Source organism: Coenobita brevimanus, chromosome 115 (genome assembly GCF_032717465.1).
Source record: "Coenobita brevimanus isolate Jiangsu-jjx chromosome 115, ASM3271746v2, whole genome shotgun sequence".
In the NCBI taxonomy this organism is placed as follows: Eukaryota; Metazoa; Arthropoda; class Malacostraca; order Decapoda; family Coenobitidae; genus Coenobita; species Coenobita brevimanus.
This window is the reverse complement of record NC_137068.1, coordinates 3392512-3420123: the sequence shown is the minus strand read 5'-3', so window position 1 is coordinate 3420123 and position 27612 is coordinate 3392512. Positions and strand designations below refer to the sequence as shown.

Below are 27612 nucleotides of genomic sequence, written 5' to 3'. Positions count from 1 at the left end.
ACAATTAAAATTTTATAACTATTTGGCAATGGATGCTGTACAAATATTAAAGTCATCTCAGCGATATTCCTTTCCTCCCATGGTGACTGACATGACTGTTGCAGAGTCTTAGTTTTTTTATACAAGTAGCAGAAGAAGGAGTAGTATAAGTAGCAATGGTAGGAATGGTGGTAGTGGCAGTAGTAACAGTGACAGTAGAGGTAGTAGTGGTGGTAGCAAAAGTGATGGTAGTGGTAGTAGTAGTGGTAGCAATGGTAGTAGAAGTTCTAGCAGTAGCAGCAGAAGTAGTAGTAGTAGTAGTAGTAGTAGCAGCAGCAGCAGCAGCAGTAGTAGTAGTAGTAGTAGCAGCAGCAGCAGTAGTAGTAGCAGCAGTAGTAGTAGTAGCAGTAATAGTAGTAGTAGTAGTAGTAGTAGTAGTAGCAGCAGCAGTTATTGTTGTTGTTGTTGTTGTAATCCCAGCTTCATTTGAAATGTGAACTTGATGGACTGAAGGCTGAAGTTGATCTGCAGTTCACCATCCCCCTTTTGTGGGATAGGAAAGTGGTTGAGGGATGGCTGTATAACCAGGCAGTTGAATGACCTGGCTATGTCAATGCCACCACATGAAGGCACTCCCCTCCAACACTCAGAATACATGTACAAGTGAATAGTCAAGTTCACCTGCATGCATTCGGTCACTCTAACACTACAACTCTGCCACATCCATCCATCCATTATCCAATCCTATTTTGTCCTATATAGAAAGGACTGTAGGGGTATGGGGCAAGGTTACTCAGTCCTGAAATCTAAGGCAAGGGTGACCAGCCTCAATCTCCCCTGAGTGGCATTATGTGGGCAATAAACTCCTACCACCTCTCAGATGGAAACCTTTACAGGCTCCATCTGGCTGAAGTGCCTTAACCCACTAGGCCAATGAGCATCATGCAATTCTGCCTCAGGCATGACAAAAGGGAAAGGAATACTCTAAGGAAACTGTACACCAACTTCAAAATTATTCCAAACCCACAGTTTCTAGGCTACTGAGTCTGTTACGTAGCTTATACTATAAAAGTAAAGGTACATATTTTTATATCGCAATAAGAATCCCTTATCATCCAGGCAAGGGACGTCAGTGATTAAATATACTTTTTAAAAACTGTCATAAAAAAATATCAACAAAAGTATTAAAAACAGATATAACATCTGATTTGTAAAATATCACAAATTGTCAGCATAAATATAATTCAGTTATACAAAACAAACCCTCATCATTCCAGTCAATGATACTGTATGTTGCAATTGTTTATCAACATACTGAAAAATATTAACCCTTTCATATTCAGAACAACTCTCACATACTACCCCAGCTAACACAAATTTTATTCAGCTGAGAGTGAACTGCAAGAGCCTGAGAGCATTAACATTAGTATCATAAATCCTCATAAGGTAAGGACAACCTTTGTATGCTATTCTAATTAAAACGAGACAATTTCATTAAGCTGAGAGTGAGTCACTGGAGGATGAGTGTCAATTAAAATCCATCAACTTCACCAGCTTTCCTGAAGTCTGAGTTGGCATACAGCTTTCCATTTTCCCTTGACACAGCACAGATGACTGATCCTCCTATCCCATACTGGGCCGTCACGTGACCTATTTCCTTTAGGCCTGTCACAATCTCCTGAAAATGATATATCATTTTAGTGTATAAGGAAAGGGGACGGTCTTCTTATGCAACATTTTAGTGTATGAGGAAGGAGGCCAATCTATTTAGGCATCATTGTAGTGTATAAGGAAGGAAGCCGATATGCTTGTGCATCATTTTAGTGATAAGGAAGGAGGTCGATATACTGGTAGGGGTCCTGTGTGACCCGGAACAATATTGTTGAGTGTGTGTGTGAGGGGATTCAGGGGCAAAAAAACAATAAATACGGTACCTCAGTACAATATGGTGAAAAAAAAAAAAAAAAAAGTACCATACAGCTCATATATCATAATATACAGAATATTTATTTATGTATAGTAAGTTTCTTTTTTTTTTTTTTTTAGACCTGAATGTAGAGTGGATTCTCTCTGTCTATCAGTCTGTCTGTCTGTCTGTCTGCCACTTACATCTAGGATTCCTTCTTCATAACTCAGTACCATAGGGAACAGCTGGTGGTGTATCCTTCGAGCATCAATCGCCTCCTTAATATTGTCCCCGAGCCACAGGTTACGCAGGGATGCCCATGCCACACCCGAGGAGATTTTGGTGCCTCCTGCTGCTCCAATCACCAAGCGTACGTCACCATTTTTATCCACAAACACCGCAGGGCACATAGATGACAAAGGCCGCTTCCCTGGGGTGAGGTTAGTTTTCTTAGAGTATGTGAAATTGATATGGAGGGCAGTGTTGGTAGAGGCAGACCTTGTGTGGTGTGGAAGAAGACAGTGGGAAGAGGAAGAGGTGTGTTTTAGACAGTGAGAAAGGTGTGTGAGGATAAGGTAGCCTGGACATGCTTCTGTCATGGCTATCTCCTGTCCAAGTGTTTCTAGGAGGGAGCAAGGCATCGGAGATGATGATGATGATGACAACAATGACAATTATATGTCTGCATCGTATCGTTTCGTTTATAAATACTTCAGTATATTTGCACACATTAGCCTTGGTCACCTCATGGCGGCTCTCCATGCTGCTTGATCCCTAGTGGCCCCCCTATTCAGTCGTTTATCCCTGAGGTCACACCATGACCTTGTCCCCGGTGTTTTTTGGTCTGCCTCTTACAACCCAACCCTCAGCATTCACATCTCACCCTCCACTGCCGGCTGTCATCCTTCATCTTCTCCACTTGCCCAAACCATCTCTATGTAATCTGACATTCAGTACAATTAGTAAACTGACATCTGACCACTACAATGGTTGTCTGTTAAGAAGTGTAATATGCCACTGCTTCTAGTAAAATTATAACACTGAATGTATCTAGTCTAACCTACCATGCTTCCTTTAGAAAAATTCCTGTACTGGGGTTGGCCATGGTACAGCTGATGTTTTCTATGGATTGGAAGCTCAACCAAGTGTCAACCAATTACTTCCCAGCAGATACTGGAAACTTGGGAAAAGAGAAATGTGAAATATGTAATTAGATCTGTAATAATGTACAGTAAGTGTTTCAGCCTGGACTCTGACTCTATGTACAGCCATGCAGAAGAAGGATCACCAAGAGACTGTATTTGTGGCTGATGCTTCCTGCCTAACAGTGATGATTGTGTGGCTTGTTACCAAGCTTGCAGCCCCATTTTACTCTCATGGTAGTACCTCCCAGAACTGATGGTAGGCACATAGCTACTGCCTAAATGAATGTATCTTACCTGGTCTAATAAAGTTTGCTGGTGAGGGGGGAATGCCAAAGTAGTTTGTGATGTTTGGAGCAGAGAAATCATCCATTTCATCGTTCAGTACAATGCCAGTCTGAACAGATCTGATACCTGCACCAAAGCTGAAATAAAAAAAAGTAGAATTAACATTTATTTCTATATTCTTTTACTTTAACTTGGCCTAAAATTTCCAACAAAAGATTACCAATAGAATATGATGCTAGTCACAAAGAAGTGCTACTGAGGGGATGCAGAGCTATAGTACAGTCTTTTTCTGTCACTAACCAATATGATGTAAGTTGCAAAAGCAAAAAAGTCCTGGCCAAGTTAATCTAAAGTGAGAATAGTTTGTTGCTGCAATGCCAACAATGAGAGGTTAAATGGTCTGAGGAGTGATCCGCTGTCTGAAATAATGCAAGTTTGAAGGCTGGTGCAGAGAACACCTTAATCACTTGCCCTTTGCTAAAACAGTCTCTACTAATCTTCCCTAGAACCCTCCAGCATACCATACGAAAACCCCAGCTAATATCATCACATTAATCCTGAATGAATAGATCCAATATGAACTGGGATGTGTAATAAGATCTGTAAACATGTAAGTCTCAGCCTGGACTTTGATTCCATGTACACTCACTTAGAAGAAGGATCACCATGAGACTGTACTTGTGTCTAAATGTTTCCTGCCAAAGAATGATAACTGCGTAACTATTTATCGAGCTTGAAGCCACATTTCACTCTCATGACAGAACTTCCCAGGGTTGATGGTAGCCACCCATTTACTACCTAAAACTATCTCAATTAACTTACTATAAATTGATTGTGCTTGTGACAGAAACAGCATCACCATTTGGTGCCACCAGTGAAAAATGTGCTGTGCCGTGGTCATCCTTTTGGGCTGTCACAGCACCATAATGTTCAGGGTCTTGGAATGTTTGGTTATCCATGATCTGGAGACGAATACTCTCGGCGTAGAAGTCCGATGTTAGATTCTTTGAAAGCTGAAAAAAGAAAAAGTTAATTACAGTATATACTTTGATTTTACTACTCTCTTATTAACCTACCTTGGCCTGGCAGTGAGGAGAATGCCTTCTTGTGGTGGCACTTATACAATGGATGGGGGGGGAGGGGAACTGCCTGGTTATTCATGCATGCAACCTCAACTACATCCCTATCCCCTAAAAGGAGGATGGGACACTGGGAGAGATGGGCAACTTAAACCTGCAGTCCACTGGGGTTACATTTCAGATGAATCTGGTAATACAGAACCCTCACATCCAAGACGGGTTTGTCCAAGATGTTTTGCGTCCAAGATGGACACCACAAATAATAATCCAAAATACTGCTGTGATACGGTTGCATACATCCAATAAGGAACCAACGGTTCATAACGATCCAAATCCGAGGAGAATACGGCTATGATGGAATTACCCAGTCCAGCACGGTTCCTGCGCCCGGGATAGTGACATGGTTGAGATGCTGTCCATTAAAACATTGGCATCTGGTCCCATGATGAGCAACCAGGGCTTGTTTTTGTCTCTCGCCAGAGTATCAAGGACACATTTGCCACATGTTGTACTCAGCGTTGGCTCCTAGGTTACTGCCTCTCCTTACATGCCTAGGAAACCATCTGCTAATCCCTTGAGGTGCCTAGGAAACTGTCTGCTAACCCCTTGTAGCGCCGCCAACTACCTCAGGCTACTAAGCTAGAGATAACTGAGCTACTAAGCTGGAGATAAGCTCAGAAACACACACTTTTAAGGTGAGGAAATTTGTTTTGGTGCCAAAATAGGTCTAGGTTGATGTTTTTAGGGGCACTTTTTGAAGATTTTGTGACAATATTAATTTTTTTCATAAGGTCTTGTGTTGGTTCAACACGTTTTTTGTCTTAGACAGGCCCCTCATAAGACAATATTACCATCTTGGATGTAAGGGTACTGTACTACTACTACTACTACTATTACCACTACTGTACAGTGGAATCTCCTAAATCATGCAAATCTAAACAGTGGATTCATAAGATGCAGCAACATTATACAGCACTTTGAAACATCAGCAAATTGTGGAAATTTGCAGATGCAGCCTCAAAAGTGATACTTTTCCGATCCCTCACGTAATATGTGGCGCCATTACCTCAAGTCCGTGTGTCTGGCTGGGTGTAAACCAATCGTAGTCAAGCATGGCAATTACTAAACCAATCATATTCAATCACAGCACTTACTATAAGCCAACCATAGCGCTTCCCTCCCATGCCAAGCATGAAGAACGTGTACGCTTCATGACCCAGCGCCCGGCTCAGTGCACTGTCTCATCTCCGTTGTTAGTGTGTGGTTCTGGTGTGGTTTACAAGTGGATTTTTTTTTTCCCCCGTGCTTCCCCCACCTGCCCAATGTTACCATGGCAGACTGTAACCCTCTTAAGTCTGCAACTTCAAAGAAAGGGAAGAAGAAGAAGCCAATGTTAACTTAAACCCAAAAGTTTGATGTAATAAGGAAGACTGATGGCAGTGGGAAGAAAGCCATAGTTGCCCACCATTACAGACTTAATGAATCAATGACTCTTACGACAACATGGAGGCAGCTGAGGACAAAAACGACACCGCTTCCATTGTCTCCACTCTGGACTTTGAGGGGCTGCTGAGGGAGGCTGACAAGGAGGAGGTGGCACAGAGGTAGCAGCATGAGGCGACAGCTAACTCACCTTGTGCTGAGAGGCCATGGTCCGCCTCAAGCCATGGAACCCCTCCCCTCTCCCTCGTCCATTCAAGTAATGTTGTCATTCAGAGTCAGATAAGAATTATACAAATACTGTTCATTCCCATTAAATATGCTTTACTAATTTCTTTTCCAGGTTGTTAGTGTTTGCTGGTGACCACTTTGATGTAGGTTTGGGGGTAAGGGGGGCAGCTTTTCTGAGCTGACAGACCCATTGGTAATTTTCCCCATAAGATTAGTTATTTCTAAATCACTGAATTCTCAAATCACAGCGTGTGTTCAGTACCATAAAGCTGCGATTTAGGAGATATCACTGCACTACTACTACTACAATAACTTGGCCACTTGACAAAACTTGCCACCTCTCCATCCTGAAAGCTGACTTGTAACAACAGATTCACCATCCATCATCCAATCCTGCATTGCCCCATGAGAAGCGTAGGAACCCGGGGCTAGGCAGTTGGTCCCGACATTTAAAATGAGAGTGACACTAGAATATAATAATCATGAAGAAATGCTATAGAAAGGATGCACAGCCATAGCATTATCTTTTTCTGCAACTGAGCTGTGTGACAAGCTGGCAGAGGAAGAAAATTTGGTTTACATTAGGGTGATATAGCGAAGATTAGAGTGATGTCTGTAAGTTTACTCTTGCTACTTTTAGATTATTTTTGATCAACTTAGGAATGCAGTTGGCATAAGTGTCTAATGACAGATTCCATGCAGGCTATATATATATATATATATATATATATATATATACATATATATATATATATACTGTATATATATATATATATATATATATATATATATATATATATATATATATATATATATATATATATATACATATATATATATATATATATATATATATATATATATATATATATATATATATATTAAAAAAAAGGGGGGGAAGCTACACAGCTACAAATTAATATTTTTCATTCATTCATCATCCAGTCCTATGCTGCCCCATAAGGAGCGTAGGAGCCTGGGGCTAAGCAAGTTGGTCCTGACATTTAAGATATAAGTGACCAGCCTCACTCATCCCTGAGTGGCATTACATGAGCAATAAACCCCTACCACCCCTTGGATACAAACCTTCACTGGCTCAAGCTGAATGCAGCGCCGTAATTACCCACTAAACCACCAGGCACCAAAATTTGGTTCTATGGTTACCACCCAGCGTAGTAAATGGTTTCCTGATGTACAGGAAACCATTTGGCTTGTCACTCAGTGTACAGTCACCCACAGGCAGAAGGAAGAAGAAAGAATGAAGGAAAGAAAGACAGAAGAGGGAGTGTAAAGTCACCTGTAGACAGAAAGATGATGAAAGAATGAAGGAAAGAAAGACAGAAGAGGATGGAAGAAAAGATGGATGGAGGAGAGGAAAGGGCAGATACCCAAGAGCTGCACTACATCGAGTGAGTGGATGGTGAGTGCCCCCACCTACCACTGTACAAATTAAACCTTTTAATATAATGATTTCTTTTTTTATATATGTTTTTCTCTCTCTAGAGAATTTATTCAGCTTAGAAAGCACTATAGTAATGTTAGCATGAACAAGGGGCCTGGAAATGGTGGTGCTGTGTTACCCTGGGTGCAGTGAAGTGACTGTGGTATCCATACAGGAGCCAAACCTACTTCTATATCCCTGTACCTTGTTGTCAGGAAGGACCCTGGTCCAGCCCTAGCAAGGTGTTGTCTGCCATAAGGGGGTGGTGGTTCCCAGCATGGTGTATGTACTCTACTGTACCTGTAGGATGGTCCTCATGGCTGATAGGCCTGTCTGGCCAGACGGACTGAGGTTAATATAATAACAACAACAACAACAACTATATTAGTGACCAGGTTAATGAAGGCTATACCTAAAACCAGCTAAGAAAACTCCCTGAATTAAATGATGTCTTTTGGTCTTTCTGTAGCTCACTGTTATTGCTACATGATGATTTTATATAGTTTAGGAGGGTTCTCTAGTAAAGAAAGCATCAATGAAGGCTATAACATCCACTCCAGTTTGAAAAGATGTTCTTTGAATGTAGCAAGGATGAATATAAAATATATCAACTCTATCTATCTATCTATTGCCAGAAGCCTCAATCCCGTTTGGGTTGGCCACAAACAAATCGCCTCCAAGTTGCCCTGTCCCCCGCCATTTCACTGCCCTGCTCGCAACTCACACCCCCCTCTCTCATATACCTCTCCACCCCATGCCTCCATCTCATCCTCGGCCTCCCCCTCCCTCTTCCCCCCTCCACCTCACTCACATACACTCTCTTCGTCAGTCTTTCACCCTCCATCCTCTCCACATGGCCAAACCACCTCAGTGTGTTCCTCATAACGCTTCCTATCACATCCACATCCACACCACAACGCTCCTTTATATCCTCATTCGTCAGCCTGTCTCTCCATGTGACTCCACAGGCTCCTCTTAAATAACTCATTTCCACTGCTCTCACTCTTGACTTGTGTCCTTCCAACAACGTCCAAGCTTCACTTCCATACGTTAGAGTTGGTATCACAATACTGTCATGTAGTAACTTTTTCACTTCCATGCTCACTTCCCTGTTTCTTATCACTGCTTTCAAAGAACCAGCAACCTTTCAACCCTGCTGTACCCTTTCAAGCACTTCACCCTCCAAACCTCCATCCTTACTGATCACACTAGCCAAGTACTTAAACGTACTCACATTTTCCAATTCCTCACCATCCAACCTCGCTGTACATTCACTGACTTCACCTCTCTCAAAGACCATCACTTTACTCTTCCCTACATTCACCTTTAGATTCCGTTTCTTACACACTCTCCCAAACTCATCCACCAAGCCTTGCAGCTCCCCTTCGTCTTTACTCAACAACACAGTATCATCTGCAAACAACAGTACAGGGAGTTTCCAAACACTATCCTCTCTCACCAGGGCCACTCCAACATCCACTACCCTACCTTGTACCTCTTTTATTACCCCATCCAACTCAATAGAGGTTAATTATGGCCACACAAAATCTCAGCAATCAACATCCATAAAAATGGTACAGTACTTACTTGCTTCACTACAATGACATAGAGCATACATGAGGTGGCACTGTGCAACCTGGGTGGAGCAGTATGTCCACCTGAGAAACAAAACCTGTACATATTTCCCTGCACCTTGCCATGAGAAGGACCTTGGTCCAATCCTGATAAGGTGCTGTCTATCATACTGCACACGAACATTGGTTCCCTACACAGAGTATGTGCTGTACTGTAACTGCAGGATTGCCCCACAGAAGCAACTGTTTACCTGTGGTCAATGGGTGTGCTTGGTCAAACAGACCAGGGTTAAATAACAACACCATGAAAAATAACAACAATGAAGTATATCCATTAAGCCTCCTCAAATTTTATACTTCAATACCAATACAATATTGGAAAACCAAATACTTCAAAAACTGAAGTGCCCTGTGAGTTAAAAATTTCCTTACCGAAGACATATCTACAAAAGCAGAATCACCAAGTTCAGTCCTCTTAGCATATGCCCACTTCATGGCCTCAGTGATGCGCTGGTGAGTGATGATTTTATTTTCCTCATTGAAACTGTCTGATGTGAGGTTGTAACCATCCATGATATTGAGAATGAAGCCCAAGATGAGACCAGATCCTGGTGGCTCAATGGAGAACATTCGCATCTCACCATTCTGAAGGCTCACGTTCATTGCATCGCTCCATACTGGGCTGAAAAATAAATCATCGTCAGCATCACCATCACCATCCAGACCTCCTTTCCCACCCACAGGTGGGGTGATGTAGGGTCTACAGAGCCAGAAAAATGAAAAGTACAGAATCAGATAGAATGAGCCAGTATCAACATTTATTTTGGTAGAAATACATTACAGATACAACCAGTCTTAATTCAAAGTCTAAGATGTATATAGGCAAATATTACTTGAAGTGAAACAATTTCATGTGATACATGCTTCTGTTAATGATATAGGGGTTGAAAGCACAACATAACACTCATTTACTGTATATTAAAAAAAAACAAAAAAACTTTATGATGAACTGTGAGCAACTTTAAGTTATGATCAGGTATTAATTCATCACAGTTTTCACACTGCACTGAGACAACTTTAACTGAATACAGTATTGATTATATATCTACTTTGAAAACAGTTCTTAACATTAACATATACAGGAAGAGTCAGTATTACTGTGCTCTTTTCACCTCAACCTGGCCTAAAATTTCATCCTTTTGCAGCTTCACATGGCTCAGTGACAGAAAACAATACTGCAGCTCTACATATTATCCAGAGCACTTCTTCATGACCAGCATCATATTCTACACTTACTCTATTGTCACAACCAAACATTCAAGATGGTTCGAGGTCAATTTTAGGCCAAGTTAGAGTAAATGGGCAGAGAAACAAAAGTTCACCAACAATCCCATGTCGGCACTGTGTCCTACTGTCAAGAGTTCTCATTCCTCCCTCAACCTCAGAGATTCTTCCTTCCCATATACGTTTGTTGTGTCCCTTGTACTGCTATACATCTACCTGTTTATAGCCTGATACCAGAATCTTGTACGGGATGGTTACAAATAAATTGCCACCATCTCACCCTGTCCTCTACCACTGGGCTGTTCTCTCCCTCACTCACACCCCCTTTGCTCACCTCTCCATCCCATCCTTCTCTTTGCTCACTTCTCCATCCCATACTTCTATCTTATCATCAGTCTCCCCTTCCCCCTCCCCCATTCACCTCATACAAATGCACTCTCCTAGTCAGTTTCTCATTCCTTTACTATCTCACATCCCTCTGCTCTCATATATCTCTCCATCCCATCCATCCATCTCATCCTCAGTCTCCTCTTCCCCCTTCCCCCTCCACCTCACACACATACACTCCTCTTGTCAGTCTCCCATTCTATGCTATATCACACGCCTCTGATCTCACATATCTCTCCATCCCATCCATCCATCTCATCCTCAGTCTCCTCTTCCCCCTTCCCCCTCTACCTCAAACACATTCACTCTTCTAGTCAGTCTCTCATCTAATATACTATAGCACTAGCCGTGTGTCTGTGTGTGTGTGTGCATGTGTATTTTGGGCAGCCGAAACTACACATTCAAATCACACCAAAATTGGCATAAAAATCGCACAAACTTCGCTGATGTGAACAAACTTGGTCCCATCATGATTGAAAAACATTTACTATATTTAATGAGCGATCACATTTTGACCAAAAAACGCGTCTCTCGGCGGCCGGCATAGGATCTCCGTAGAATTTTGTGCCCATAGCTACAGCAGCGCGAGAGCCCTCCACAGGAGCAAGTGTGAGGGGCCCAAAGGGCTCACAAGCACTTGTTCTATGCTATCACATAAAAGTATTTCACATAACAACTCCCACTGCTTTCAGGGAAGTGTTAATTAACTCCTGATCATGACAGTCCAGTACATATTTGATCTCACTTATAATTACGAAGATCCTCGACAGTGATGATGCCTTCCAAACTCTGGATATCTTCAACGAGTTTATTCGCCAGCTGGCCAGTGTACAGTGCATCAGGGTCATTCTGGATAACCTTCAGTGTCTCTGCCAGCTGTGGTCGCTTCAGAATGTCGCCTTCTTCGTACACTTCACCAGTTTCAGGATTAATAAATACACTGTAGACAGAAATTAAATTAAACTAAGTATCAGTCTATAAAGATACAAATATTTACATGAGAAAAAAAATATAAAAGCAGTTTCAGGGGAAAAGGGGAAAAAGAAGTGTGTGGTAATCATAGGGGCATTTGTCTTCTTAGTATAATAAGAAAAGTGTATGGTAGGATACTTATAGACAGAGTTAGAGAAAGAACAGAGAAATTAGTTGGGGAAGAACAGGGAGGCTTTAGGAAGGGAAGAGGTTGTGTAGATCAGATATTCATTCTTAGATCTTTAGTGGAAAAGTTTCTAGAGAAGGGAAAGAAGTTATATGCGGCTTTCATGGATTTGGAGAAAGCATATGACAGGGTGGATAGACAAGGATTGTGGAAAGTGTTAAGAATATATGGAGTAGATGGGAAGTTGTTGAATGCTGTGAAGAGTATGTACGATGGTGCGAAGGCTGCAGTGAGTGTGGATGGTGAACTAAGTGAGTTTTTCTCTTTGAAAGTTGGTTTGAAACAGGGATGTGTCATGTCCCCATGGCTGTTCAATCTGTACATGGATGGGGTAATAAAAGAGGTACAAGGTAGGGCAGTGGATGTTGGAGTGGCCCTGGTGAGAGAGGATAGTGTTTCGAAACTCCCTGTACTGTTGTTTGCAGATGATACTGTGTTGTTGAGTGAAGACGAAGGGGAGCTGCAAGGCTTGGTGGATGAGTTTGAGAGAGTGTGTAAGAAACGGAATCTAAAGGTGAATGTAGGGAAGAGTAAAGTGATGGTCTTTGAGAGAGGTGAAGTTAGTGAATGTACAGCGAGGTTGGATGGTGAGGAATTGGAAAATGTGAGTACGTTTAAGTACTTGGGTAGTGTGATGAGTAAGGATGGAGGTTTGGAGGGTGAAGTGCTTGAAAGGGTACAGCAGGGAAGAAAGGTTGCTGGTTCTTTGAAAGCAGTGATAAGAAACAGGGAAGTGAGCATGGAAGTGAAAAAGTTACTACATGACAGTATTGTGATACCAACTCTAACGTACGGAAGTGAAGCCTGGACATTGTTGGAAGGACACAAGTCAAGAGTGAAAGCAGTGGAAATGAGTTATTTAAGAGGAGCCTGTGGAGTCACGTGGAGAGACAGGCTGACGAATGAGGATATAAAGGAGCGTTGTGGTGTGGATGTGGATGTGATAGGAAGCGTTATGAGGAACACACTGAGGTGGTTTGGCCATGTGGAGAGGATGGAGGGTGAAAGACTGATTAAGAGAGTGTATGTGAGTGAGGTGGAGGGGGGAAGAGGGAGGGGGAGGCCGAGGGTGAGATGGAGGGATGGGGTGGAGAGGTATATGAGAAAGGGGGGTGTGAGTTGGGAGCAGGGCAGTGAAATGGCGGGGGACAGGGCGACTTGGAGGCGATTTGTTTGTGGCCACCCCAAACGGGATTGAGGCATCTGGCAATAGATAGATAGATAGATAGATAGATAGTTTCAGGATTAACAAACACACTGTGGATAGAAAAATGTTAAACTAAGTACTGTATCAGGATATACAGGCACAGAAGTTTACACATGTGAATGTAAATAAAACTGTCAGGAGAAAGCAAAAATTAAATGGAAGAGACATACCCTAGTTCGATGGGTTCAAACATACCTCATACTGGGTTCACTCTTTATATCCTCTGCATTTACACGCAGCGCTCGTGCCATGTGCCAGTTGACAACGTGGCCGTCCTCACACAGCTTGATGGTGGGTGCTACCAAGTCCGCCCAGGGTATTTTGCCACCAAATCTTGTGTACAGCTCTCGATATCCTCGCAGCTCACCAGGAACAGCAACAGCAAGGCCACCTGATGTTGGTGGGTGTGATAATAATAATAATAATAATATAATAATAATAATAATAATACAGTATTAATAATAATAATAATAACATTAATAACTAATAATAGTAATAATAATAATAATAATAATAAAATCTATCTATCTATCTATCTATAGCCCGACGCCCCAGTCCCGCAAAGGGTGGCCGCAGACAAAACGCCTCCAAGTCACTCTGTCACCCACCATTTGACTCCCCTCCCCCCAACTCACCCCCCCCTCCCTCATATAATAATAATAATAACAACAGCACCACAACAATAATAATAATAATAATAATAATAATAATAATAATAATAATCTACAATCCTCAAGGGGCAACACTCGATTAGATGATGAATGAATGAATGAATGAATGATAATAATAATAATAACAATAATAATAATACTGATAATATAATAATCAACAATAATCATAAATAAAACAATAATAAAAATAAAATACTGTTTCTCAAAAGTGCCAGTTCTTTTTTAAAATTTACTAGTTCTCGACACACATTTACAGTTAAAGCCATTGTGACATCACTCATACACAATGGAAACTAATGGTCTCAAGAACTATAATCAAGATAAAGATGATACTCTACAATAATGGTCTTTGTCTTTTTAAATATGAGGGTCACATTAGATGATTAATGCATGAAGAGGGCCAAATCATGAATTGCAGGTGCATTATTGAAATTACACAGTTACTTCATGCAGTGCTGTCTAGTTCTTCCTTCACCTTTATCATTCTGTTCCTGCATCTGCCTCCTTTCTTCTTATTTCTCCCTTTCCTTCCTATCACTTTTTATTACTCTTCCTTCCACTTCAGGTGACTTTACATTGAGTTAGAAGTCTAACGGCTTCCTATAACCCAGGAAACTATTTACAATGCTGGGTGGTAACCAATTAACCAGATCACAGGTTGAAGTGGAACCCAGTTATGGTGCCCCTGTTAACTGGGTGGAGATAAAAATGTGGCGTCCACTCTGGAACCAAACTCTCACACATTTCCCTGCACCTCACTGTGACAAGGTGTTGTCAACTGCAAGAGAACATCAGTTCACTGCACAGGATGGCCCTGCAGGGCCAGTTGCCTGTCTGTGGTTGATAGGTCTGCTTGGGTGGACAGACTGTGGTTGATGAACAACGATAACACAGTTACCGCACATATGGTAAGCTATACATATGGACATAGGGAATAAGTACAAATGAAATAAATACATACAGTATTACACCAATGGAATGTTTACTGAGAATGATAATATCAGAAACAATGCCTTATTGCACTGCTTAGTATTTATGCAGCAAAAATATGTCATTTTCTTAACAGGTTCAAAGGCCACATCAAAGCACCCTGATGGCCACACACGTCCCATAGGTCATAAGCTGGGTCCCCATGCTCTGCAGTTAAGTACAGTACAGTGTCAGATGAAAATTAAGAGCTATATTAATGGCATAAGTAGTTAATACAGATACAATAACCCTCAACTATGAATGTTTTTATTATCACTGATTAATAATACCAGTACAGTAACATCATAACAATCACTATAAACTACATTACTGTGTTAGTATTGTAAGCTACTGTACAAAATAAACAAGGCTGATATTCATTATGGAGTGGTAACAGCCTATATAAAAAACTACAGTATTACGAAATTCACTAGCTGTATAAAATGTGGTAATGTAGCAAGCATGGCCATATACAGGCTATTTATGTGGTGTCCTGTATATGTGCTGTGTTACACCCACTACCACAGATTAAAAACTATCAGGTACTCACTCTACCCAATGTGATCCTCTGAATGGAGCTACCTTAACATTAGGGGTTATTTCCCTCAGACCTATTTTACTTTGTTCGGATGCACCAGAAAGTAAATCATGGAATATATTTTTCCTTTAGCTGTACTCACATAAAGGCTGCCTTTGGTGGCCTCTGCTTGATGTCAGAAGTCCAGAAATAAGTCATAACTAGGGAACCGGTGGCCCGATTCGACTGGAATTGTTCTGCTGTTCAAGTTAGAGCATTTTAATGGTACTGTGCTCTAACAAAAATTGCGCTATGTTGTGCCATTTTTGCTGTGTTACGGTAACAAACATTTATAACACAGAGACGCAGGAGGTCTTGGGAGTGTCTCAGTTACTGGCTAAAGGAGGGAAAGAGTGAGGTGCTTTGTCAACATTCACAGCTTGTCATTCTCGGTTCAGTATTCTAAACATATAATAAAATGATGCCTGGTGGTCAAGTGAATCAAGGTGCTCCAACTGAATGGGACCTGTAAAGGTTTCCATCTGAGGGGTGGTTAGGATTTCTTGCTTGCATGATGTCTATCAGGGGAAAATGAGGCTGGTCACCCTTGCCTTAAATGCTGGGACTGAGTAGCCTATCCTGGGTGTCTATACTTCTGTTTATGATGGGTAAACTGCCATTGGATGATAAATGATGAATGTCACAGTAAAATATGAAATATAACTTAGTTGGCTGTGACAAAGGAGGAACTGTATGCTCATTACACTGGAAAGTGATAGGGGAAACACCACAAAAATAGTATGTACTGGCCACTGAGATGTAGCTATAAGGTCAAGTTGTGATTTATGGTATACAGTATATCACCCATGTGTTTGCTTACATCAGAACTTTATGAACAGGTATAAAACATTCCTTGTGATTAGTGGTCAGAAGTGGTTGCCATATTTTACAATGCACACAATTTCTAAACCAACACTGCCTTTACTGTGTCATATCAGAGATGTATCAAACACATATGATCTAAAATAATGACCATATTCACTGGTAATTCAAGTCCCAATACAGCACCAAGTTATCCTGAGCAAACAGGTTACATTACAAGTATCTACTGTTAAGCTAAGATAACTTGGCACTTACAAGTTCTTCACCCAGGTATGAGGTGAACATGACAATCTGTGCATGTGCTTGCATGCATGCATTCAAGTGTTATGCAAGTGTGTATGGGCATGCATATATATGACAGAGAGAGAGAGAGAGAGAGAGAGAGAGAGAGAGAGAGAGAGAGAGAGAGAGAGAGAGAGAGAGAGAAGTGGTTTCCAATAACCCAGGAACCCATTTACTATGCTGGGTAGTAACCATAAAACCAAAGTGACACCTGTTGGTCTTGTGGGTTCAGGTGATCCAACCTGATGCAGCCTGTAGGGGTGTCCATTTGCGGCGTGGGTGGGGTGTATTGCTCACATAAAGCCACTCAGGGCCAAGGCAGGCTGGTCACCCTTGCCTTAAATGTCAAGACTAAGTAGCTAGCCCTAGACCCCTACACTCCTGATGGGACAAAAGATTGGACATTTGGAATTTGTTTCTGGTTTGTCTTCCCCTTCACAATTCATATTTTAAGCATAGAATTTTTATTTGTATCTGGAGGCTGAGGACCTGACATATCACTCTCTCCTGTGAAATAGTCAATGATGATGATGATGATGAAGACGAAGTGAGAGATTAGACACAATACGTGCGCAATGATATTAAGAGGCAACTTGTTGTTGTTATGTACACTTAGGTTTATCATGAATCTGGTGGACCACAGGCTGAAGTTGTCCTCCTCCTGCAGCCCACCAGTCTTCTTTCACAGCAGGCAACATGCATATCCTTTGTTAGTAAAGATTTTCCATACATATACCATGCAAAACCATCATGATGACTCACCTTTCAGACTTGTTTTCTTTGACTCCCACCACTTCCCTTTCCTTTTTGCTTGTTGTGTGAAATGATTGTGAATATTAATTGACATGAACTATTTTGTCTTCAAAGTAATAAAAGAAAAAAAAAATGTTGTTTCTAGAATCTACCACTACTATATACTGCAATTAAATTTCCATTAAATAAATTTCATATTTCATTTCTTTATATCTGTGATTACAATTGCAGAAGCATTACTTCTTTAAAGTACACAACATTATTTCAGGCAACCTACACTAGAGGGCTGTCAGTGGCTTGCTATATTATAATCTCTCAAAAATATGGACAGCGTAAACTGACCAACAAACAAAATCTAATCAGCTAAGAGAAAACTACCAAATTTCAATTTAAAATCTACCTCAAACAAACCTATCCAAACAGTTGGAACATATTTTTATTCAGCTATTGCCAGATTTCACACAACTACAGACGCATCCTGACTCCAAAGGGTTAACCTTCTGAATAAAATGATATTATCTTATATCTCTTGTTCCACAATAATGTCTTTAATAATTGCTGCTACTTCCACCAATAATTTCATCAAGTTTTGTTGAGATTATTGATAGTGAAGAGTTAGAAACACACTCCAGTAACTTCACTAAAATGAATGGTTTCCACTTATCTTTAATAACGCATTTGGATGTAAGAATAATATACAGAAGACATCATTGTAGAGTAAGGGTAAAAATAAGTATGAATGAGATGCTCACCATCAGTCATAAGCGTTTCATCACCATGGTACATGTCCTCGTAGGCAGCACCTGGTGCAGTTTCCCGGGCATCTAGTGTGTAAGCTCTGCCTGTGGCCCGATCATAATAGGTTAGGAGGAACCCGCCTCCTAATCCCATTGACTGTGTATTGATCACCCCAACACAGAAGAGTCCCGCCACTGCAGCGTCAGCGGCACTGCCATTGTTACGGAGCACCTCCCTGGAAAAATACTATGCAATGAAACACCTCTTCACCTCCCCAGAAAAATCCTACACAGTGAAACATTTCTTCGGAAAAGCCACATTGCCATCAGGTACATTTATTATTTCAAATATTGTAATATACTGTACATGCTTAGTGCTACTTGTTCTTAATGGGTAATGCCTGAAGCTGGCAAAAGCAGCCTCATTCTCTGACATTCAGTACCTCAGCTGTCAGACCAGTTAACCTCCATGGACACCCCAAAATAAAATGGCCATGACAGAACTTCCTCTAGCCTACCTGCTAATATCATGCTTCTCCTACTTTCTGTTACCAGTCTTCCTCTCTCTCTCTCTCTCTTTCCAAAAAATGTTCTATTAACTCTTTTCTGCCATACCAAACAATGTCTTCTTCCAACAATACTCTCAATTTCATTTTCACATATTTTATCTGGAACATTATCTGTTTTCATTTCTTGTACTTGTCCATATCATCTCCATGCAGTTCTCTTTATTCATTAAGCAACAATATATGTGTACATAAGTAAGGCAGAAGCCACTGTGGATGCTGAGAATTTAAACTGCAGGTGAGAAAAATCTTCATGCCATTATAATCATCATCATCATCATCCTTAACCTAATCATTTTCCCACCTAAGAATGGGGTTAGGTAGGAACTAGAAGTAAGGAAAGAGAGAGTACAGAAGTGAGAAAGTAATCAATAGCATGCTCAGTGAAATGAAATGGGTCACACAATCATTTATACACCATTTAAGCCCCTGGAATCTTGACTCCATTTCTCAGGTCCTACAATCGGCACATTACAGTATTTTGGAGTATTTTTTTTTATGGATACACCTGTTCGATAGTCATTTTGCTGTATATCAAATAAAAACAAGTGTGTGGGGGGGGGGTGCCAATCCATCATGTACTCCTCCATACATACTGTACTGTAATTCACCCAAAGAACTTGATCTGTCATTTCTCTAGCATCATCAATTTCCATATTCTTCCTTAACTCCTTCACTGCATTTAGTACACATGGGTATTATATTCAGGATAATAGTGGAAAATTTTGTTCTGCTCAGAGAAATCCTAAAAATGACACCTCGTTTGTCAGATAGGTGAGTGTGAAGCAGAATGTGTAATGTCTTTTGACCTACCAGGAAAAGCAAGGATTCCAGGGGCTTGAATGGTGTGTAAATGGAAATGTGGCTCTTTCAACTGGGTAAACCTTGGCTAGTTTCTAATTCTGTTACTTTTTTAAGGCTCTCTGGACCCTACCTCACCCAATCCTGGGGTGGGAAAGGTTTGGGTAACGACGATGATGATGATGATGATGATGATGATTTATAAACCTTCTTCCTAATTCAATTTATAAAGTCCCATCCATGATTCCTGTGCCTTCATTGGTGCACATATCGTGTTTTTGCCACATTAAAACAAACTTTTTGAGCTCTGAAGTGATTACAACTGAGTGAAAAACTTGTGAAGAATGTCTATCACCCCACCACCAATTATCATGAATATGATCTGTGCATTACAAAAGAGAACAACAGTTAGAGTTTTTGAGCTTAATAGTGACAACACTTGAATGAAATGTGCAAATACTGCATGAAGTATGATGGGAAGAACTTTTAAATAGGGTCAATTGAGGAACGTTTGAAAAAATTTTGCATTTTCTTAGACATATTAATTAAAAAAAATTATAATGAGAAATTTTACATGATTCTTTTTGCAAACTTTGTTCTTGATATACTGGCTGTGCAAAAAGCGGGGTCATTGTAGCCAAAGGTCTCATGAGTAACTCTTTCTCTTCTACTGACAGTTAGGAATTTTATTTACGCAAACGACATATGGTTTTGTTCAAATGAGGGAAATCCAACATTGGTGGAGTACCCATCGTCCACTCATTCAATGTAGTGCAACCTTCAGATGACTACACTGAGTGGTAAGCCAAATGGTTTCCTATAATCCAGGAAATTATTCGGGTGATACTCATAGTAACTGAATAATATATGGTGGTCTAGTGAGCTAAGGCACTCCAACTGGATGGACTCCATTAGGTTTACATCTGAGGGATGGTTGGGGTATATTACTCATATAATGCTACTCAAGGATGAGTGAGGCTGGTCACCCCTGCCTTAAATGTCAAAAGTAAGTACAATAGTTTATTTCCTAGGCTCAGTATGGGGAAACTCGATAATGATAAACTCCAGCAGTCAAAAGGTTAAAAACTCACACTGCTATCTGTGCACATGGCTGTCCATCGGCACTCACAGCAGCATTATCGTACTCTCCAAGCTCTGTCTGTGATGGTGGTGGCTCGGTGGCAACTGGAGCCTTGTTACCTCCCTTAGAACCCCACGACTCAAAAACAGAAGTACTTGCAGGTTGTTTCTGTGCAGGCTGAATATGCAGTATCAAAATACAGGCAATGTGTAGTAAAAGTCAGGTATGTGGCCCAAAATATCACAAATCTTTTCATACAACTGATACTCTGAACAAGGGAAACTGGTACATCATTTGTTATAGGCCAGGGATGTTCTCCAAAATATTAGAACTTTATCCCTACAACTGGTACTGCAAACTGGGGAAAACTAATGAAGCAGCTCTCTAGGTGGCAATGAAACTGTGGTAGATAACTCTTCCGTAATTTACTGTTGGCTTTGCTAGTCTTGAAAAATGTGTCAAACAAGGTGCTTTATAACAAGGGCTTTACTATATAGGTGACAGTGGGGCTTTAAAAGACAATTACATTACTCTAAATTTTTCTGTGGACTTAGCAGCAAGAACGAAGTCAAAAAAAGGTAAGTTATAATGAGGATTTACTGAACAGCATTGAATATAAAAATATGGAAAGACCACATTTATGCAGCCTACTTATTAATACATTACCTAATAATTTAAAAGATACTTAGCAAAAACCATAAGCATATTTTGCATGCCTCTCTTGATTGTACTGTTTCTGCCGATGTGCCTGAACTCAGTACTCTCTATGAAAATATAGCGAAGTTTATAAGTTCACTGATATAACTGGCAAACAAATAAACACTGACAAAAAAAAAAAAATCATGTTTATATGCTCACTGATAAAACTAGCAAATAAAAAAATACTGAGAAAATAAAAAACACAAACATACTTATAACTGTCTATTAATTTTACTGTTTATGTTGATGCATTTGAACTCAGTACAGCGTCGGGAAAAAATATCACCATGTTTATATGTTCATCAATAAGTGAACTAACAATTTAACAGATACGGTACAAACCAAAAACCATAAACAAAAATACTTGCCTGTTTTGAGTCTGCTGTATTGGCTGATGAACTTGAGCTTCGATCTTGAATACCTGGAAACACAAATTAATTCTATGGTATAATAACTGTCTTGAAATTATGTTTAACCACTTACACTCTGATGGCTTGTTTTTAATTTTATTCATGCTACTTTCAAACGGTTTAGAGAGAGAGAGAGAGAGATTTCTTTTTTGTGCTTTTAACTACTCAATCATGAACCAGAAGCACAACTTACATAAAATTATTTCAGTTAAAGTTGCATTTTCTCTATGCACATCCTAGACTTCATAAATCTACAATGTGTGCATATGGCTTCTTGTCCCACACTAAGCAGCTCCTGTCTAACTATGAGAATAAGACAAAGATATCAAGAAAAACAAAGATATCAAGAAAGACAAAGATATTAAGAAAGACAAAGATATCAAGAAAGACAAAGAAAAACAAAACGCTCCCCCACCCAACAAACTCTTCAATCAAAACCAGCAGGAAAACGTGAGAAAAATAACATATAACACACAAAAACTGGCATGGAAATCTGTTAAGAAAGGCCAAAGAAAAAACCTACTACCATACACCCTTGAAAAGAAAAAAAGAAAAAAAAAAAAGGTAATCATTCTGCTCAAAATATGGTACTGTACCTTTGAAACCAACTGGTAATGTGACCCATCTCATTTGGTATAAGTAATGTGGGTATTATGCCAATATGTAAGCCTTCCCTTTCTTATTTTTGGAGCTCACCTCCCCACTGCTAAATATGACACTGGATGATGATGATGATGATGATGATGATGATGATGATGATGATGATGATGATAATGATTACAATGATGATGATTTTTGAAAATGTACAATACTGAAGGTGATGATCATGATGACAACGATTAACTCTGACAATGTACAAAGACATCACCGTTTCTTAACCAGTACAGACACAATGTATACTAATCACCCAACTCAGCAAGACAGTGATGCCAAAACCACACAAACAACACGGCATATCTACTCTTCGTGTTCAAACTTCACTCTATAAAGACACAGCAATAACACAGCCTCACTGAGAGATCTCTTGGAGCGTTCCTGTGCCATGGATAGCTGTCTGGAAGCCGAAGGGTTCCCATGATGGAAGCCTTGGGGTAACAGAGTAAATGTAAGGGATATAATAGTAGTAGTAGTAGTAGTAGTAGTAGAACTAGAAGTAGTAATAGTAGTAGTAGTAGTAGTAGTAGTAGTAGTAGTTGTGGTAGTAGTTATAGTCTCAGGTTCATCTGAATGTGAACCCAGTGGACTGCAGACTGAAGTTCTCCTCTTCCTGTAGTCTACCATTCTTCTTTCAGGGAAAAGGGAGGGAGAAGATGGTTGTTTATATAACTGTGCAGTGGAGCTAGATGGTAATATCAGTGCCACCACATGAAGGCATCATCTCCAACACTGTAAAGGCTGTACCAAAGTATATCATGATAACTTTTCATTTAATGTTAGGAATTTAAATTATAAATACAGTAGACAAAAAGCTATCACTTCAGTATTACAGTACAAGTATTCCAAGCTTAATGATATTTCGCTTTGACAATTTTAATTCATTTACACTTTTTTGCAACAATACATCAACTTTTGCTTTATCTATAACAATTCTGATGAAGTGTTTACATATTTAGTGATTTTTTTAGCTGTAAGGTGATGATAAATGAGATATATGTATAAAATAGCAGCACTACTGGAAGGGAATGTGAGTGCAAATTGACTGACAGGTGTTCAAGATCACATTACCTAAATGCATTATCTGATGTGTCTTTTTTCAGTATTATTCATGAGTGACATTTATATACAGTGCTTGATATGTGATGCTGTTGATGACTATAAACTTTATTTGTGGTTGGTTTTGAACTCTGGCTATGTAAAGGTATCCCCCACTGGATCAATTTTGGGATCCCTGGCAAGCATAATGAATCTGCTTAATGATATGGTCTGAGGCAATGCAGGTGCTCGAGAGAGATGACTTCATGTGGTGGTACCAATTAAAACAGGCAGATGAACTGCCTGGGTATAAAACTTCCCTCAGCTACTTCCCTATCCCCCAGTAGGTGGATGGAGTAAAGCAGAAGGGTCACTTCAGCTTGCACTCCATCAGGTTCATAAAAAAGGATGAATCCCTGAGCTAGACCTCATTAGATCATATAGCCCTGATAGGGTGACGGGAGAGCGCTACCCCTCCCAGCACGGCAGCCACCCGGGCGAGGCGCGAACTCTCGACTTCACAGTCTCAAGCCCAACACCCTACCACTGAGCTACCGTGCTCACCATCACCAGGTTCATAGTGAATACTACTACTGCCACTCCTACTACAACTTCTACTACTGCAACTGCTACTACTACTACTACTACTATTACTACTACTGCTACTAGTACTATTATTACTACAGCAACATCTGTATTTTAAGAAGGATACAGTGCCAAGGGGATCTGAAACTCACTGAATGTCCAGTGAGTAAATATCCAGTGATTCTGAGTTTTTTCCTATTAATTATTAACTAACTAAGCCTGAGGAGTCTTTATCATTTTACTCATGCCATTTCCTGACAATTTTATTCAGTTTAGGACAGATTTTTTAATATACAGCGGTTGGATATAGCCACCCCGTATAAGGGATTAAGGTGTCTGGCAAAAGATAATAGATAGATGAATACAGCTTTAAGAAACCCCATCAGTACAAGATGCCTTTCTATCTATCTATCTATTGTTAGACGCCTCAATCCCGTTTGGGGTGGCCACAAACAAATTGCCTCCAAGTCGCCCTGTCCCCCGCCATTTCACTGCCCTGCTCCCAACTCACACCCCCCTCTCTCATATACCTCTCCACCCCATCCCTCTATCTCATCCTCGGCCTCCCCCTCCCTCTTCCCCCCTCCACCTCACTCACATACACTCTCTTCGTCAGTCTTTCACCCTCCATCCTCTCCACATGCCTTTCCTAAGTTGAATAAAACTGTCTGGGACAATAAATTAAAAATGCACATCACCAAGGCTGAAAGGGTTATGATCATTTTTTATACTCTATTGATTTTAACTTGGCCTAAAATTATCATCTCTCCATCTTAAATATTGAGCTACAACAAGAGATTAACATTAGAATATGGTGCTAGTCAGGAAGAAGAGCTATTAGAAAGCATGCCCAACTGTAGTATTTTCTGTCTCTGAGGTTTGAGAAACTGGCAGCAAAAGGATGAAATCTTTGCTTAGTTAACATGAATAAACAACCAGTATATGTTAGTCCGAGTATGACTTTCCTCTTTTTTTGGAGGGGTGAACTTTGGGAAACTGGTGAGAAAGGATTAATATCTTTGCCAGGTTAAAGTGAATGAACTGTTTGGTAGCATGAGTATGACATTTTATTTAGTTATTTTTTAAAGTGAATAAATGATACTTGCCAACAACTAGCCCTGCAACGATGGCCGCAACACATGTCACTGCCAGGAGCCCACATAATATCAGCTGCTTCCTCTTGAACTGTAGCCTGAAATATAACAGTGCCTCAGTTTCTAGTGTAAATATGCTTGGTTTATTTTAGTTAACAGATGCCAGGTTTATTCTAATGCAAGTAATGGTATACCTAGCTTATTTTAGTCCAAGTATACCTAGTTTATTTAAGTCTAAGCGTACCTAGGTTATTTTAGTCCAAGTATATCTAGTTTATTTTAGTCCAAATATACCTACTGTAGTTTATTTTGTTTCAGTATACCTAGTTTATTTTAGCCCAAAAATACCTATTACAGTTTTTTTAAGTTTCAGTATACCTAGTTTAATTTTGTCCAAGTATACCTAGTTTATTTTAGTCCATGTGTACCTAGTTCACTTTAGTTCTAGTATACAGTGCCTAGTTTATTTTAGTCCAAGTATACCAAGTTTATTTTAGTCCAAGTACACCTGGTTTACTTGGGTCCAAGAATACCTAGTTTATTTTTAGTCTAAGTATACCTAGTTTATTTAGTCCAAGTATGATTAGTTTATTTTTAGTCCAAGTACACTTGGTTTATTTCAGTCCAAGAATACCTTGTTTATTTTTAGTCTATGTATACCTAGTGTATTTTTTTTTTTTTTTTTTTTTTTTATGTGTCCGACTCTGGGCATAGGCTTCACAGCCTGTTATCAAGGTCCAGCAGTCCTCCTACATACCATACACCTCTACATGTCACCACTTCGGCGCTAACACCCACCGTCCATATTGAATACATGCTAGGGCTGTCTCATACAGGACTGGTGTATTGGTATTAGCGGGGGTAATTTTACGACATGTCGGCGAGTCTTGTGGTAGATCAGTAAAGCCTGATTTAATGAAATTCAAATCCTTAAACTGTTCCCTACCCCAGCCGGGATTCGAACCTGGGTCCGTTAGGACTGCAGGCCACCTCTCTACCGATTGAGCCACCGCCAAGTATACAGGTAATTAGTTTATTTTTAGTCCATAGCTACCTAGTTTGTTTTAGTCCATGTGTACCTAGATTATTTTAGTCCTAGTATACAGTGCCTAGTTTATTTGAATCCAAGTACTGTATATCTAACTTATTTAGTCCAAGTATCAGTATACCTAGTTTATGTAGCTACTGACATTTCCATCTAATTTCACTGGCATAGGATGGCACATTAACAGTTCTGGTGTGAAATTTCCATAAAAAATAACATCAAACAAATGTAACTAACAAATCCCAATAAGTTCAAATGGCTGAAACTGGGGCTAGTTTACCCATGTGCTCCATTAATCTTACAACACCATCGTCAATTGGAAACACAATGGACACAGCACAGGATACAAATTACCATACATTAATTTGTGAAACAGGTAATGTGACAAAACAGTACTTCGCACAACTTTGTCTGTATTGAGGTTACCCGGGCAACTGCACGTACCGGTACTGTATATGGTCCTCATGCAATTATTTACTCATACAGGCTATGACACTGGATGATATAAAGGACTCTCTTACTACCTGTACATGCCTACCATCGGAACACTGGAGTAGCCAGGGAGATGGGTCAGCTACCACAACTCAGTGCTGGACAAATGCAGCAGAATAAGGGCACATGGCAGCACCAAGGCAGTGGCCAGGTGGACCAAATTATAAAGCTACACTATAATCCTTTTACCTTAACCCGGTCTGAATTTTTTACCTTAACCTGGTCTAAATTTTCATCCATTACCACTTTATTTCCTGTAGCTCAGTGGCAGAAAAAGACAATACTACAACCATACATCCTTTCCATAGCATTTCTTCATGACCAGCATCATATTTCTGGTGTTAATCTCTTGTTATAGCTCAGCAACAGAAATGAAGAGAGAGCAATTTTATGCCAGGTTAGAGTAAAACTTGGACTTGTAACTAATAATGAACCAAGAATTGATACAATAACTATAGCCAGAGATGCAGCGCTGATGGAGTGCACAGGTGTGCCACTCTGCCATCTCCTTCCATTTGACAAAAATATATATATATATATATATATATATATATATATATATATATATATATATACATATATATTTTAAGCAATGACATAAGGATCGTATCCTTGCAGATGCCAAGCAGTCTAAAAAGAAGCCTATAATACAATAACTGAATATCTTATACTATACTGTATACAGTAGCAATGTTAAACTGAAACAAAGTATAATAACATACCAGTACTGTACATGCAAAAGAACTAGTAAAAAAAAATGTGTATATACAGAAGACCAATGATGGACGATTAAAAAGTTACAGCTGAGCATATTAGCTTAAAAAAATAGTCTACAAGAATTAATTATACACATTTAACCTGTTAGGAAGTCTCAGACACTCACCACACCCCAACGAGCTTGGTAACACATCGAAGTGGCAGAAAGTCACGCACACGTATATTAGCGGGGACTTTTACCATATTCCGTTCGAACTGTATCTCTTCATCTTCAGAGTTGGATGAGTTATCACATCCAGAAGCAAGAAGACTAACATGTTCCATACCGCCGCAGTACCCAGAATTCTCGGCTGAATATCCCAGCAGCCTCATGAATCAACAACACAGTTTTCACATTTTTCATTGCTTCATATGCTCTCTGTATGAATTTGATGGGATTCTCACTGAACAATACTGCAACATACAGTCTACCAGCATATTACTCACAAGGTGATGGGAATCT

At 40.0% G+C, this 27612-nt stretch overlaps 1 protein-coding gene across 1 annotated transcript; it reads right to left on the bottom strand.

Annotated features, from left to right (window-relative positions):
* Nucleotides 1-1507: 1507 nt before the first annotated feature.
* LOC145418614 (scoloptoxin SSD14-like) lies at nt 1508-27612 on the bottom strand. Its single transcript, XM_080286981.1, has 12 exons — nt 27277-27612; nt 24869-24954; nt 21444-21496; nt 20387-20553; nt 17944-18164; nt 13313-13508; nt 11497-11691; nt 9513-9762; nt 4138-4328; nt 3325-3452; nt 2089-2315; nt 1508-1657 (listed from the first exon to the last, which is right to left on the bottom strand). The coding sequence occupies exons 1-12, from the start codon at nt 27480-27482 to the stop codon at nt 1511-1513; spliced, it is 2067 nt and encodes a 688-aa protein (XP_080143107.1). The 5' UTR covers nt 27483-27612; the 3' UTR covers nt 1508-1510.

What these genes read in the sequence shown, in the direction of transcription:
- LOC145418614 (XM_080286981.1), bottom strand. Translation starts at nt 27,482, where the DNA reads ATGAGGCTGCTGGGATATTCAGCCGAGAATTCTGGGTACTGCGGCGGT. An exon ending in ACCAAGCTCGTTGGGGTGTG is followed by an intron (nt 24,955 to 27,276) that starts GTGAGTGTCTGA and finishes GTTATATTTCAG; the next exon opens with GCTACAGTTCAAGAGGAAGC. An exon ending in ACAAGCACAATCAATTTATA is followed by an intron (nt 3,453 to 4,137) that starts GTAAGTTAATTG and finishes TTTTTATTTCAG; the next exon opens with CTTTGGTGCAGGTATCAGAT.